This window comes from Octopus sinensis, linkage group LG8, assembly GCF_006345805.1.
Source record: "Octopus sinensis linkage group LG8, ASM634580v1, whole genome shotgun sequence".
NCBI classification, from domain to species: domain Eukaryota; kingdom Metazoa; phylum Mollusca; class Cephalopoda; order Octopoda; family Octopodidae; genus Octopus; species Octopus sinensis.
The window spans coordinates 50,006,708-50,024,464 of record NC_043004.1 but is presented as its reverse complement, the minus strand read 5'-3'; the positions used below and the strand labels follow the sequence as shown (position 1 = coordinate 50,024,464).

Here is a 17,757-nt window from a genome sequence, read left to right as displayed (position 1 = left end):
AATCTACATAATGCAAAATTTTTACTTTTCATAAATTCCAATTCCAGCGGGTCGAAACAAACGCCGGGCGATACTGCTAGTATATTAATAAAAGGAATTCCAACCTTGTCTGATTTTCACGTTTTATTTACAATCTTATAATGATATAATATAAGATAATATAATATAATAGAATAAAATAAAATAGTATAGTAGAATGTTAAATGTTCTTTCTGATTGAACTAGCCCTTTCATGCATTAAATTATGCAATCTTCAGGTTCATGTAGTAGTGGTGACAGTCATGCTTCACAATTTTTGACTGTAGCGAGATGGTTAAATCTGTGCGAATATGAACTGCAAAGCCAGAAATTTAATTTACTGCATCAAATGCCCAAGTGAAATCGAGAGGAAAATCAGAGAAAAGAGGAATCAAGTGAAGAACACGATGGAATGACATGTAATCACGTGAAAGGAAAACCACGGAACAGAACTCATTGGAAGATTCTTGCGAAGAGCCAAATTTCTACAAGACATACAAACACACTATGTTGATGATGATGATGACGATGATGATGACGAGGACGATTTTGAAGGTGCTGGTGGTGGTGGTGGTGGCGGCGGTGGTAGTATCAACAGTGATGATGATAAAATGAAGAATATTCATAGAAAGTGCTTTAAGTCACTTCTCCTATTTCCAGCCGCGTGTTTATGTGAAATAGGATTTCCTGTCTGCAAAACAATGTAACCATTGCAAACAGACTGAATGCTAAAGCAAACAAGAGAATTCTACTTTCTGTCATTACATCAGATTTTAAAGTGGTTTGCACCAAAATGAAACAGCAGTGCCGACCATCTTTGTCTTTTCTAACATTCCCTTGAAATCTTTCAGTGGCTTACTTTCATATAATCACCTTATCAATATAAGAATATAAAAAATACCTTTTAGGGATTCACACATATTTTTAAAGAAATATTTCGACTGAAAATTTGAGAACGGTTCGTCTATCACCGAGTACATGTGGGTATAACAATAGAACAGACTTAATTTCATCTTTATTTTTATCTCATCCGTTTCAGTGTCATCAGAAGCATGCATTCCCTTTCTTAGTAGAGACATGAATAAATAAATATACAGATAAATAAATAAATAAGAATAACATAAGAAAAGCGAATAACATATTAGAGAGTTGATATCTAAAATAAATCATACGGTAATAGGGATATGGGAAAAATGATCTAACACATTGAAGAACAGATTGATCAAGGAGTGGCTGTGTGGTAAGTAGCTTGTTTACCAACCACATGGTTCCAGGTTCAGTCCCATTGCGTGGCACCTTGGGCAAGTGTCTTCTACTATAGCCTCGGGCCGACCAAAGCCTTGTGAGTGGATTTGGTAGATGGAAACTGAAAGAAACCCGTCGTATATATGTATATATATATGCATGTGTGTGTTTGTGTGTCTGTGTTTGTCCCCCTAGCATTGCTTGACAACCGATGCTGGTGTGTTTACGTCCCCGTTACTTAGCGGTTCGGCAAAAGAGACCGATAGAATAAGTACTGGGCTTACAAAAGAATAAGTCCCGGGGTCGAGTTGCTCGATTAAAGGCGGTGCTCCAGCATGGCCGCAGTCAAATGACTGAAACAAGTAAAAGAGTAAAAGAGTAATATATATTATTTAATCTTCATACTTGTTTCAGTTATTAGAATTCTTTCATGCTGGGGCACAGCCTGCAAGGATTTCAGTCGAAAGGATCGACCCCAGTACTCATTTTTTAAAAGCCTAGTACGTATATCGGTCTCTTTTGACGAACAGCTACGTTTCGGGTCATAAACATACCAACACCGTATATGAGTGTACATATAAGACGGGCTTCTTTCAGTTACCGTCTAGCAAATCCACACACAGCTTGGTCGGTCCGAGGCAGAAGTAAAAGATACTTGCTGAAGGGACTGTAGTAGAAGGTACTTGCCAAAAGGACTGAACTCGGAACCATGTGGTTGGTAAGCAAATTTCTTACCACACAGCTACGTCTGCGCCTTTATAATGAAGTATTCCTATTTTTACTTTAACTTTTCAGAATTCATTGGGAGTCAATGAGCTCAGCTTTGGCTATAAAACCTGAATGTTTTCTTAAGGATATTAATAATCTTAAAATTACTTACGAGTAAAGCTGGAAATATTTTCTTAACTAATAGTTTCTGATATAGAATGAAAGCCAGTAATTTTGAAGAGAGGGGTTAGTGGATACCATCAACGTATCAGTACATAACTGGTACCGTATTTTATCGACACAGAATGTAAAGAGCCGGAAGAAATGTCACAAGGCATTTCTTCCGATGCTGTAGCGAATCTGATTATGGCCTGTCTTTTATACAGACTTAATTAAAGGAACCGAAAAACATAATTTACATAATACATATTAAACGTAATGAAATAATTTATACTCTACATATTCTATACATAAACTTCCTAGATGAGTAAAAACAACTAAAGAAATAAAAAAATTCCTCGTAAGACTCCCTCTAAACAGGCTTTAGAAATGTCGCGAAAGGCCTGGTTGGGGACCCAACCGTCCGAGTTCTTTTAGAGAGCTTAGAACAACTGAAGGATTGATGCAATAAGTGTGTGAATCTGAGAGGGGAATATTATGAATTAAATCATAACTGACTGGTCCTCCTGTATTTTCTTTTAGGCAAAGCCAGAAACTTATTCAATATACTTGTTCCACCACCCACGCTACGTTGTAGTATTATAGAAATGTCAGCAGAACCAAACAATATATTCAGATACAAACAAATAAACAAAACAACACACGGAATGAAATCCACTTGAAATCCACTTGAATCAACCTCAAAACACTTCAGAAAATGAACAAGACCAGAAGTGTTGCCATTACTTCGGTTCGAGTACTTGCAGTCCTTAAACGGATATATGATTTTCACTCATACAATACACAGCCACAACAAGTATATTCAATATATTAATACATAAACAAAGTATACATTATCCTAAATGTACTAGAAGGTAACAATGACAGGCTAAAGAAAAACACTTTCATGTAATTTGATAATAACCAAATTTACACATAACGTTCCCGTTGAAGTTATACAGGAAACAAGATTAAGAGCTTAAAGGCATAAGGTTGCTATTCATGCGTGACGTACGTGACAATCAGAGAGACAGAAATATATGAGCTGTAAATTTCAATCAGAGAGACAGAAATATATGAGCTGTAAATTTCGAACATTTACAAGAATGATATCGATTCACTTTTCACAGTACACATACAAATATTAAACTATTTAAAACTGAAAATGTTTGTTGAGGACCCCAGAAGTTTGACTTATGAGACATCGCATAAAGAATCTTTTTTTATTAACTACTAATTTCTTTGAATTTCTCCAGAGCAACGTAAAAAGCCATATTGTGTTTATTTATATTAACCTTGAAATAAAAAAAAATAATGCTAAGGTGTTTACAGGACAACTATCACTGTGATCACCATCGTCCTTTATTTGGTGTGACGCCTGTGACACCAATAGAAGTGACATTTTCAAGACAGATATTTCCAATACCTTTCAAATAACGTGGATCTGGAAAAATTGTCTCACTATCGATATCTGGTTGAAAATGACCTATTCCAACATACCTTTATATGTGTAAGTAATTTTTCTGGGCATTCTAAAAATGGTAAGCTTTCAGACAGCCTGAAAGAAGGGATAATATGCTCTATCCATAAGGGAGGAAGCAGAGCAGATGCTAAAAATTATAGGCCAATCTTTCTGACCTCACAAATCAGCAAAGTCATGGAATAAATTAATCGCGTTCCTAGAAGAAAACGACTTGCTGGCTGACAACGAGAATGGATTTCGACCAGGTAGGAGCTGTCTAACATAGCTCTTGCAACACTGGGACTGGGTGTTAAAACAACTGCTAAATGGCTCAAGTGTGGTTGTGATGTCTCGACTTTGCAAAAAGCCTTTGATAAAGTCGACCATGATATATGTCACAAGCTGCGTGATCTCTGCATAGGTGGAAAACATGGAGAGTGGCTGCACAACTTTCGAAAAGATAGACGTCAGGCAGTGGTGGCCAATGGAGCCACCTTCAAGGAAACGCAAATAACAAGTGGTGTTCCACGGGGCACTGTCTTAGGGCTACTGCTATTCATAGTGGCCCTCTCAGGCATGCCCTCAGTTGCGCATATACCCACCCTTGCTTGCAATGCAGATGACACAAAAGTCTCTCAGACAATACAAAATCCTGGAAATATTGCACATCTGTAACGGGAGTTGGACGCAATATACAGGTAGGTTGAAGACAACAACATGCAGTTTAATGCAGGAAAATTCCAAGCCCTGCGCTACTAGCACGCAAAGCTGAACGACATACAGACAGAATACACTGACCCGGGAGGAATTGCAATCCCTGAATCAATATCAGTGCCTGACCTGTGCATTGACATGAGTAATGATGCATCTTTCCAATTGCATATTACCAATTTGGTAATAAAATGCAGACGGCTAGCTGGATGCATCCTCCAAACTTTCAAAACAAGAGAAAGGGAGACATTCATGGTCCTGTGGAGGACATGAGTCCTCAGCCGCTTGGACTACTGCTCACAACTATACTCAACGGTGGAACTCGAAGCAATCTAAGAAAATCGTCTCAATGTAATGTATCAGCTACTGGAAAAGACTGAAAGAATTAAAACTCTTCTCCCTAGAAGGAAGGCGGGAAATAATGCAGTGATACACATCTGGAAAATCCTGGAAGTCCTTGTACCAAACTCTGGCATTGAAAGTTACTCAAACAGCAGAACAGAGCGCCACCGCAGAGTACCAAAGATCCCAACATCGTCATCAAAATACAGGACCAGATACTGCAACAGCTTGGGTTTCAAAGGCCAACAGCTCTTTAAAACAAAACTGGATCTCTTCCTGTCAAGTGTTCCAGACGAGCCTACATCACGCTCGGGAACATATATCAGGGCAGCGGCATCAAACTCCCTCATTAACCAAATGCCACATATGAGAGACGGTTTCAAATAATGGTGTAGTTTTGAAGCTAAAACATTTTAAAGACTTAAAGATGTATGTATGTACATTGCATTGTTTGTGTGTAACTTTATCGTATTTTTTATGATGGCTTTTGGAGCAATGGGTCTGATTCTAGCAAGTGGTATTATATACCCTACTTAATCTTCAATGACTTTATACTGTGCCTGTAAAGGTGTGTACTTGCTAGCTATCTTATTACTGTAAACTACGGTAACAATACTTCTTTATTTATATATGCATTTATGTATGAACACTTATATATGTATGTATGTATATATATACACACAGACATATATATGTATGTATACATATATATATGTGTGTGTGAATATATGTATGCATGTCTATATATATATACGTATATATATGTATATATATATATATATATGTATGAATGTATGTATGTATATATATATATATATATATATATATATATATATATATATATATATATATGTGTGTGTGTGTGTGTGTGTGTGTGTGTGTGTGTGTGTATGTATGTATATATATATATGTTTGAAAGAATGAGTAGAGATGACTTCTTTGAGGGGATAATTTTTAAACAACTGTTTATCTATAAAAGAGAGAATATGTGTGTGTGTGTGTGTACGTAAATGTAATTTATGCATGTCCACAAATTAGCACGCAGGTCGCTTCAATTTTAGGAGGACATCCGTCACAACCATAGCTGGGTTTTGTCAACGTATTTTTCCCGAGATACCCATGGATAGTAGCAAAAATCGATTTTCAACCATAATTTTTACCAATTTTGAACTTTGCTAACATGAGTTAAGTCCCTTCGTGCCATAGCGAAGTGAAACTGTGTGCGTGTGTTGTGTGTGTGTGTGTGTGTGTGTGTGTGTGTGTGTGTGTGTGTGTGTGTGAGTGAGGGTGAGAGTTGTGTATTGATGTATGTGTGTGTGAGGAGAGAGAGAGTTTCACAGCGTCTAACAAAAAAATGTAAAGAAAAAGTGTGTGTGAGGGAGAGGGGAAAGAGTTTCACAGCATCTAATAAAAGCGTTAAAGACAAAATGTGTTTGAGGGAGAGGGGGAAAGTGACAGCGTTCACCAAAAATAAAAATGTAAAATGTTTTTTTTTCTTAAATATGAGATATAGTTTTCAAATTTAGGATGTTTTTGAAAGACACTACATTTTATAATCATATTATATATACTTTCTCACACAACAATTAAAATATATTTATTTTAAATCACTTATTTATTGTAAATCGTTCATCTTTCTTCCCGCCTCCCATCTATCACGCACATTACTTTGGGCGCCCGTTTTTCGAACCACAAAATGGTTTTGTAGCATATTAGGAGGCCAGGGTAACTGATTCCGCGCAAAAAATCCGATTTTTTTTTGTCATAGTGAAAATCGTACGAGTGTTATCTAAAAATTTACTTGCAGTTTTTCATGGTAAATTTGAGATTGAAAAAAGGTGTTTTCCATATTCTTAATCTCCGTATTTTCCCACGTACATCGAAAAATTGATGGTAAAAAGATCAATGGGTGTAGGGGGTGAAATTTCCGAGGCTTCCACCAAACCACCTCGTTTTTCGGACCACAAAAAGGGATTTGTAGCATATTAGGAGTCCACGCAAAAAATCTGATTTGTTTCTTCTTAATGAAAATCGTGCGAGTGTTAATCTAAAATATACCAACATTTATGAAATTCTCTGTAAGTAATTTTGCTTTCTCGGTAGTCAAGGCAAATGATGATTGACAAAGCAACGGTACCCTAATGCTGACATTGGATACAATGACCTGATCTACAAAAATGCACTGAATGAAAGTGACCTGTTGTGGTTGTAATAGTAGTGATTGGAATTATTCTGAATAAATTCATGGGTAGTGACTGTTCTGAATATATCGTTTTTAATATATTTGCGTGGATATTATTCTAAGACCCTTGTAATAAAGTTATTTGTGGTGGGCGCATTCAAAAGGAGCTTATATTTTGTGATAAAATTTGACTCTTTACTGATGCGCTAACTACAGGTTGCATATTCTCTGAATTTATAGAGGGGAAAAATTCTGAAGCTGAGTTGTTTGTTAATGGTGCAAATGTCGATGTGTTCGCTGAATGCTATTTTTCTGTATTACTGAATCTTGATCTGGGAAATATGTAGAGCCATCCTTTGACGTAGACTGCTTTTGGTTTCGCTCATGTATTGCTCTTGACATCCAAAGCAAGTTAATACATATATTAAGTTCTCCGAAGCACATCTGAAGCTGTTTTTCACTGTGAAACGTTGACCCTGTTTGAAAGAGAACTCCGATCCCTCAATTAAGTTGACGCATATAGTTAAGTCTTCCGCATTTTTTTACTGGCGGCTTCAGTGTTGTTGTCTAGTGTACTTGGGCTTTTGTCAGGAGACTTTTCATAGATTTGGTTTATCTTTTTCTCTTTATGAAGGTGTGCTTTTGGAGGATTAAATTCATTCTGTGGTCCCCTTTTATTAGGGGAATGTTCTGGAGCGTCGAAGGCTTCATTGTTAAGAGAGTTGTGTGATGTATGGTAGGGCTTTTGGTTGTAAATCCTTCTTTGATTTTGGATGCCTAAGTTCGTGGCTGTTGAGTTATAGGGCATGTTGAAAGCCTATATCAATTTGTGATGGTGGGTGGTTCCTGGTAATGAGTATATCCTTTAGATCATGTAGTCGTGTGTCCATGGTGCTTGTATTAGAAACTATAGTACAAATCCTTTTTGCTTGGTTCAAAGATATTCATTCTAATGTGTCTGTGGTGGCATGAATGGCATGGGTCTGTGGTGGTATAAGTTGGTAATTGGAAACATGCGAATTAACTCGAAAAACGACCGAACTCAAAAGAATCTTTAAAACTTTATTAGTATTAAAACTTTATTATTTATATTTATTAATATATAACTCTTGAAGGGATGATTACATCCAAGATTACATTGGTTTTATACCTTATATTGGTGGGGTGGGGGACATATACACAAAGTAATACACTAAATAATAAGAGCAATTTCACATATTTAGTTTGTTGGAAGAACAAATTGTTCATCATGTAATTATTTAATGTCTAATATTTCCCTGATGATATTTTGCTAATAACTTATGAATGTAAATTTATGTAATAAATTTGTAATTCATTAATTGAGAATTAATTGAAACAGTTGTAGGAATGATTATCAATAAGTTAAATTAATTATTAACCATTAACTCTTAATTTTATTCTTTTAATTGATGATATATGTACATGCATACATACATGCATACATCTCTCTCTCTCTCTCTCTCTCTCTCTATATAATATATATATATTATATATATATATATATATATATATATATATATATATGTATGTATATGTATATACATATAAATATATATATATATATATAATTAATTAATAAGGGTGAGAGAATTAGATACTAATTTAATAGTATATCTATTCAACACCAAGTGGCCTAGTGCTCCGAGAAACCTGGATTATTATAATATTTTATAATATATTATAATATTTTTACAAAATAAATATAAGAGAGTGGTCACTATATGGCTCACTCTAGCACCAGTTAATCCAAAAGGTTTCAACCACAAAAATACATGTTTCCCATGAAAGTCAGTACGATTGTTAGCTCACACGGACAGGGCAAATAAAAAATAACAAAAATACAGATTATTTTGGGACAATTGTTTCGCTATTAATGAATTAAATGTAATTTTACTTACAAAAAAATCCACTTGTAGCTCGTCAGCCAAAACTATCTGGATGAATATTTTTTATTTGCCCTGTCCGTGTGAGCTAACAATCGTACTGACTTTCATGGGAACATGTATTTTTGTGGTTGAAACCTTTTGGATTAACTGGTGCTAGAGTGAGCCATATAGTGACCACTCTCTTATATTATATTATATATATATATATTATATATATATATATATATATATATATATATATATATATATATATATATATATATATATGATATATATCATATGTGTATATATATATATATATATATATATATATACCTGTGATAAAATAATAATAAGTAATGATTGTTTTCAAATTTTGGTACAAGGCTTGCAATTTCGGGGGAGGGATTAAAAAGATTATATGAACCCCAGTGTTCAACTGGGACTTAATTTATCGACTCCGACAGGATGAAAGTGAACATCAGCATCGGTGGCATCAGCATTTGAACTCAGAATGTAAAGAAGTACGAAAGCCGCTAGACATTTTGTCCGGCGTGCTAACGATTCTGCCTGCTCGCCAGCTTGCCACCTTGACCACAAAGTCAATTAATTGCTGATGGGATATTAGAAAGACAAATTACAAAAGAGTAGTTGTTGTTGGGGTGATGTTCGTTAAAATAGATATTAAGACAGGCATAATAAAAACAGTATAAAAGGACTGGTGCTTGATGTTGAACAGAATCCCGCAGTTCCTGCCACCTGTGAAGATAAAGAAAAACTTTAATAAAAATCACTAATATCATGTTACATAAAGAAACTGGGATGGGATAATTAAAGCAGACTAAGAAATACCACAGAATTGATGCAACTATACAGTACAACACACACATGAAAGAATAAGGTTTGGAAGAATATTAATATACATATATACTTTAAAAAGGGGACATGAGTGACCAGATATAGATTGATTTTCGTTAATTTTCCTCTCTGCCTGCGTGGATTGTTTTCAAGTATTTTGGTTTTTTCTGGGAGTCCCCTTTTTAAAGTAGAAGAACTAGCTAAGGCTTTTTGGCTGCTATTTCTAAGCTTCGGTATGTGGTAAAACAAATCTTTGCTGAACCCTAATTATAAAGTATTCCTTAAGTTTACCGTGAAATGGTCCTTTTTTATGCCGAATTCTACTTGGTGAAATTATTGATTACTTCTTAATTAAGTAATTTTACCCTTTGTTATTATATATATATATATATAGATATATATATACCGTAGAAGTTCAAAACATATCTAGAAGAAAGTGAAACAGTGACAAATAGCGCCATTATCACAACGAAAAACTGTTGTCTATGTTCTAGGAAGTCAAGAAATATAATTTAAGAGTTGAGATAAGAGAGAATAATAATGAAGGTAGGGAAATAACAGAAATTGTTAACATTTCAATACGGAGTTGAAAATCGGTTAACAGAATGTCATTTTAAAACGATTACAAGATAAAACCCTGCATAAGCAATATCTTACAAGATTAAATAAAGCAGAAGCGAGAGTTATTTATTTTAAAAAATGTACTGGCTGCAAAGCGAAATTACTTAAATTTTAAGACTGAACATTGGTAGATTACTTATTAATACAAGACCAAAAGCTTCCCTCCGGGAACAGCCAGAATTATATAATTTCAAATTTTGGCAAAAAGCCAACATTTCTAGGAAGAACGGAAAGTTGACCCTAATCTTTAACTGGTGCTTAACCAACGATGAAAGGATGAAAGGTCAAGCTGAACACAAAATGTAAAGCTCGATGAAATGCTGCTAAGCACTTTTCCGGAGGGCAAACGAGTCTGAAATTTCACCGCCGTAACAGTCCTTTCTCCTATAGGCACAAGGTCGGAAATTTTGTGCAAGGGGCTACTCGATAATGTTAACCCCAGTGCTCAAATTGTACCTTCCTTATCGACCTCAAAAGAGTCAAAGACAAAGTCGACCTCGGCGGAATATCACCACCATAACAATAATAATACTTTCGACATCTTTGTACACACACATACACATATGCATATACGCACACATATCAATATACATACATGTAGGTATATACATACTTATATGCATAAACATATATAATTACATATATATACTAATGCTTATGTATGTATGTGTGTGTATATATATATATATATATATATATATATATACAAATATATATATATACGTACATAAATATGTTTTTATTTACACACACACACACACAAACAAACACACACACACACACACACACACACACACACACACACACACACACACACACACGTATGCACACATAATTCCAATTTTTGGAATCATGACCTTAAATTGAACCTCTTTTGCTCTTAGACATAAAGACTACATTATTACTCTTTTATTCGTTTCCCTTAATTCTTTTGATAACGTAAAAATACTACCCACCCCACCCCTTTACTTAATTGGTGTAAAAGGAATTTTATCATTTGTTTCCTCGTTCTGTCAACCAACTTAAGTTGGTATATAGTATCGAACTCAATTACTATACTCCTCTGTTGGTTTCAACTCTATTATACATTTTCTTACGTAACGATTATCGTACAACGTTGTGGTGTTTGCTAGCGAAACACGTTGTAATAGAAACATTTAAGCAAACTCTCGCGTTTTATTCAACTCCCTTATATACATAGACACACACACAGACGCACACATGTAAAGAGATAGGACAGAAAGAGAGAGAGAAGGGGAGGGAGGGAGGAAGAGAGAGAAGGACACAAGTATATCAAACACCATGCAACGTAGATTCATGGTTTATTAAAATTATCTGTCTCGAGAGGATGTCGCAATCATCAAATGGCAACAGAGTCCAGCTCCATGTTAGAAGGAGAGATGATCAAGAATTTTCCAAACTTGCCATGCAATATCACACACACACGCACACACACACACACACACACACACACACACACACAACATACGCACACATTCTTAATCTTACACACAATCGTTGTAAGAGGGGAAAACGACACATACCGTTATATTGTTTTGTGTAGTTCGAAGAAGATGTAAAGTTGCCTGGGCATTCGCAATATTCTTTGTTTCCTTCAAAAATACAATTGCCAATTGTGCAGTCCCTCAGGCAAAGCTCAGAGCAGTATTCTCCTGTACATGGTTGTTTGGAGTAACATGACATATATCCGTCCTCGTCAAAACCACAAAAGCCAGTGACACACTTGTCACAAAAGTACTGTTCTTTGTAACTTAACTTACGGCACTGTAAACTACTATTATATATTACATACATTTCACCGTTTCCACAATGAGTCGAATTCATGGTACAGATCTTGGGTGAAACAAACGAAGGTTGAGACGTCCATTTTTTGGTGTGGTTCTCGACGTCATCTTCAATGTTGTTATTGTTGCTGTTGTTGTTCGTGGTTGTGTTGTTGCTGTCGTTGTTCTTGACATTAACGGTGCTAGTGTTGATATACATCAGACATGCCATCAATGTGACAATAAGTAAGAGTACAGCTTCTTTCTTCATAGTTTCTTCTACAGATATGATGCTATGTTGCTGCGATGTTGTTTGGCCGAGTGTACAACAGAGAATGATCCTGGTGCCAAGCTATTGAGGAGCACTTATCAACACAAATAATATCTGTTACACGGAAAAACACAAAAGATACACTATTCATATTGATGGTGGTGAGCTGGCAGTGGTGGTGGGATTAATAGTGGCGCAGGTCATTATAGTGGTATTATATATGCATGTATGTATGTATGTATGTATGTATGTATGAAGGTAGGTATATATACTCTTTACAGTCAAATGACTGAAACAAGTAAAAGAGTTTACTCTTTTACTTGTTTCAGTCATTTGACTGTGGCCATGCTGGGGCACCGCCTTTTAGTCGAGTAAATCGACCCCAGGACTTATTCATTGTAAGCCGAGTACTTATTCTATCGGTCTCTTTTGCCGAACCGCTAAGTTACGGGGACGTAAACACACGAGCATGGTTGTCAAGCGATGTTGGGGGACAAACATAGACACACCACCATACACACACACACCACACACACACATATATATATTATATATATATATATATATATACACATTTACGAAGGGCTTCTTTCAGTTTCCGTCTACAAAATCCACTCACAGGGCTTTGTTTTCGTATACATTCGCTGCTTTCTTCCAAGGAATCTACTGCTCTTAGCTTAGTTTTTCCTTGGGGCTGGCCAGATTGGAGCAATCTCGAGTATAACCAGCCGAAATTGCAAAGATAACCTGGAACTCGACTGAGGAAAGAAAACTCCGAATGACCCGTCCTTGTTTCCCTTTTTGTATTATCTGTGTGGATGTTTTGCGTTCTTGTCCTATTTTTTGTATTTGGTCTCTTATATGCAATCTTATATGTAAGTACACACACACACACATAGACACATACATAACATACATACATACACACACACAATATATATATATATATATATATATATATAATATATATATATATATATATATATATATATATATATTCTGTACGACTTTCTTTGTTTCTATCAGCTCCTTCACACTTACTTCGTTTTTTCACTCTTTCTTTTGTTTCCATCTCTCAAATTTCCTGGCTTTCTCTTCATTTGGAAGAAGGCAGCCTGGGTCAAACGCTTCTTTTGGCTGTCCCCACATGTATAATCGGCCGGTTGTCGGAAATAAGGTAAAGGATGACTCGTCCGAGAAAATAACATTCTTCCACTGCTCAAGGGACCTATTTTGTAGGTTTTTACTCCACTCTAAACGCTTTGCAATGTTTGTTTTTGAAAATAGTGGTTTTCTGATTGCAGCCCTCCAGTGAAATCAGGCTTTGTGCAGCTCCCGGCGAACAGATTTTGTGGAAACTGGGTTCTCGAGGTGGTCGTTAAGCCCTGCAATAATTTTAGGAGCAGTAATTTTGTGATCCTTTCTAACAATTCGTGTAAGAGTCCGACGGTCTCTATTTGAAAGTTTTGGTTTTCTCCCAGAGTTTTGTTTTGACGAGGAGGTTTTCCCCTCTTTCTCAAAGGCTGTCATTACTTTCGAGATAGTACTTCTGATACACTAAGCATTTCGGCAGTTTTCGTTACGCTAGCGCCTGTCATACGAGCACCAACAATTTGACCTCTTTGAAAGTCCGAGAGATCTGTCAATTTAATGAATAAAATTACCTTTTTCTGATGGTATCTGAAAAAGAAACAGCAATTTTAGCAAAACATATTAAGCAACATTAATAATAAACCAAAAAAAATAAAAAAAAGTATACCAATAAACAAGCTTTTGACGGTTTTATAGATATTTCGAAATTATTATGCTATGATTTTGTCCAACCCCTGTACATACATACATACATACATACATACATACATACATACATACATACATACATACACATGCACACCCATAGACTACTTACATACATCATATAGATATTATATATATATATATATATATATATATATATATATATATATATATACATATATACATAAAACCCCATATATGCAATCGGACATACTGCCATTGGTATATTTGCACAACATATGATAATATATATTGGGTTGTCCGGAAAGTTCGTGCGGATTTATAATAGCTTACCTTTCGACTTATTTTAGAACATGGTTGAGTCCATAAAATAGGATTTGACTACACGTCCATTTAGAACACAGTTTAAGCTATCTTTTCGGGGAAGTTTTATGTTCCTATAACCTGTGTTAATTCTGCAACCCTTTAAAATGGAAGATAAGAAAGTTCATTTTCGGCACTTGATTCTTTTCTTTTTCCGTAAAGGGAAAATACCTCACAAGCAACCAAAGAAATATGCGCAGTTTACGGTGATGTGTCTTTATCCGAAAGAACTGTACGGAAGTGGTTTGTGAAGTTCCAAGCTGGAGATTGTAGCCTTATTGATAAAGAGCGATCAGACAGACCATCCACTACAGATGATGAGCAAATCAAGTCATTAACTGAGAATAACCCAAATTGCACAACCCGAGAATTGGCAGAAAGCCTCAACCTATCAAAATCCGTCATTCATGAGGACCTGGTAAAGCTTGGGTACACAAATCGCTACGATGTTTGGGTATCACATGAATTGAATGAGAAGAAACTTTTAGATCGCATTTCCATCTGTGATTCACTTTATAAACGGAATGAAAACGCGCTTTTTAAAAGCATAATTGTGACAGGTGATGAGAAATGTATTATCTACCGAAATGTTCAGAGAAGGGATCCTGGAGTAAGCGACATGAATCACCCTTAGACACTAGCAAAATAAGAAATAATGATAGACTTTATCAATCGCATTCTCACTTGGAATCGATTTTTGTAATTTTTTTCAAGACTTATACACGCCCTGATACAGTCGGTATCTACATATCAAATTTGAGCGCAATCGGATGGAGGATGCCCGAGATCCTAGAAGACACACAAACAGACAGACAACGGATTTTATATAATAGATATATATATATATATATATATATATATATATATCTATAATGTGTGTGTGTGTGTGTGTGTATGGATGCATGTGTGGTGTGTGTGTATGTATGGATGCATTGTGTGTGTGTATGTATGGATGCATGTGTGTGTGTGTGTATTTATGTGTATGCATACACGTATAAACTTATATATATATGTGTGTACGTATGCCTATCTATGTGCAAACATATGATCAATGACACACGTATGCGTAACTATGTATTCGATGTTCATGTCCCAAAATCCTAATGCATTAATCTAAAATATGCATTTATATATACTAATCAATAACGGTCGATCAGTAAGTTTCACTAGAAACGCCTATTACAATGGTTATGTTTACAATTTTCATCCATTCTCCATCCTCCATCCTCATCATGTCATATCTATCATTAAACAAATAAGAATAATCTATAGGTTTTATTTTTAGTCTATTTTATCTTATTTTATTTTATACTATTTGGTTTTCTGTTTTTATGTTTTTACTGTCATTTTTATTTTTTTAATCTTTAACTTGATTTTAATTTTTATACATACTTTATTTGTCTTCAAATTATAATATATAGTATATTCACAAATATATAAAACCCATGAATCAAATACACTTACAATATATAGCTTTTATCCTTTTAAACCCACTAATACTCTATGCAACCTTCAAAAGAAAAATGATTACCAAAGATCCATGAGCACTATATTAAACCTGAAGATGTCCTACCACCATATGGTTAGAATATGGTAACCTTCTCAGCATTAAATCGAATGCTTGGAAACTCTAGTCAACTAGGTGATAGGACTGAAACATATATGTAGGTACTTTATTTTATTTTATTGCAATCAATTTATTTGTACTGTTATTTTTTTTAAAGAAAACTTTGATCTTATTGTAACAAATAAATTATTCATTCAGCCATTTCTTCTCCATTTTCTTCTTGTTTTTCCTCATATATATGTATGTGTGTGTGTTTGCGTTTGTGTGTGTGTATGTGTGTGTATGTGTGTGTGTGCGTTTGTATTTGTATGTGTGTGTGTGTTATCACCAAGTTAACATGGCAGTCCACGAAAATAGGACGAATGCTGCCGTTGATTAGCCCCAAGAGGCCATCGCCTCTAGCTAGCTATGAGACACACAAACCTCCATCAAATATAAATAATGTCAATAATGAAAATGATAGCTTCCAAATTCTGTTTCCTTACTGGGTTACCGCGCAGGTGGACAGTCGAAGTAAATAAATTGACAAAATCCTTTCACTTTTATAAGAAGATTAAAAATGTATGGGAGACCCTACATGCAAAACGCTATGCCCATTTAGGTCCATTTACGCGGGAGTTCTAGACGAAATGTTATAGTGTATGACAATCCTTCGTAGAATAAAATTTAACAGTATTATTTAAAATGAAAACATAACTTATCTTATCGAAGAAATTCTATTGTTTATTGTTAAAACACGTATTTTTATATATTCATTAGTTAATTATAAGTGTATATACGTACATTTATTATATTGTTTATATTATTATTATTATTATTATTATTATTATTATTATTATTATTATTATTATTATTATTATTATTATTATTATTATTATTATTATTATTCAGTAGTTTTATTTTTATAGCGTGCTTTCACTTCACGTTGTGATGCTTTGATGGTTATTGTATGGAAAGTGTTCTGCGTAGGATGTGTGCAGTGCCGTTAGTGCAATTTTCTGTATGTTATATGTGTTTTAAGTCCTGGTGTTTTTGTTATGTATTTGTCTGAATATTTTTTTATCATGCCTAATGCACCTACTATGATAGGAATTGTTTCTGTTTTCAGATTCCACATTCTAGTTACCTATATTCCAGGTCTTTGTATTTTGAGAGTTTCTCCATTCTTTTAGAGACACGTTGTCATCAGCCGGTATTGATACATCAATTAGAAAGCATTTATTATTATTATTATTATTATTATTATTATATTATTATTATTATTATTATTATTATTATTATTATATAGACCTGATGAGTGACTATATTTTAAAATAGAATTAATTTTAGATCGATTTAGTTTTAATCGAATTGATTTTGTTATTATTATGTATTGAAAATATAGTCATGAAAAGCGTGTAGCCTATTTACTATTTATCGTTTATGTAGTTTATTGATTTTTAGAATAATGTTTTCTATAGTATATTTCACTTTTTCTATATGGTGTGAATAGCGTCTTTCACTATTGAATTGTTTAATAGAGGTCTTTCTCTCAATTTTACATATATATATATTATATATTGTGAAATTTGATTTAGAATCGCTAAATTGAATTTTTCCCTGTAAGTTTGGAATTATATCCCCTACTATATATATATATATACTTATATATTTATATATATACACGTATATGTATATGCTCGTATGTATGTATTTGTTCCTCCACCATCGCTTGACAACCGATGTTGGTATGCTTACGTCCCCATACATTAGAGGTTCAGCAAAACAGACCGATAGAATAAGTACTAGGCTTACAAAGAATAAATCCTGCGGTCAATTTGTT

General features: G+C 34.5%; 1 protein-coding gene across 1 annotated transcript; it reads right to left on the bottom strand.

Annotated features, from left to right (window-relative positions):
* Nucleotides 1-9,062: 9,062 nt before the first annotated feature.
* LOC115214757 (probable basic-leucine zipper transcription factor J) lies at nucleotides 9,063-12,318 on the bottom strand. The gene is made up of 2 exons (XM_029783782.2): nucleotides 11,737-12,318; nucleotides 9,063-9,472 (listed from the first exon to the last, which is right to left on the bottom strand). Exons 1-2 carry the CDS (start codon nucleotides 12,245-12,247, stop codon nucleotides 9,351-9,353), a joined length of 633 nt encoding a protein of 210 aa, XP_029639642.1. The 5' UTR covers nucleotides 12,248-12,318; the 3' UTR covers nucleotides 9,063-9,350.
* Between the last annotated feature and the right edge of the window lie 5,439 nt (nucleotides 12,319-17,757).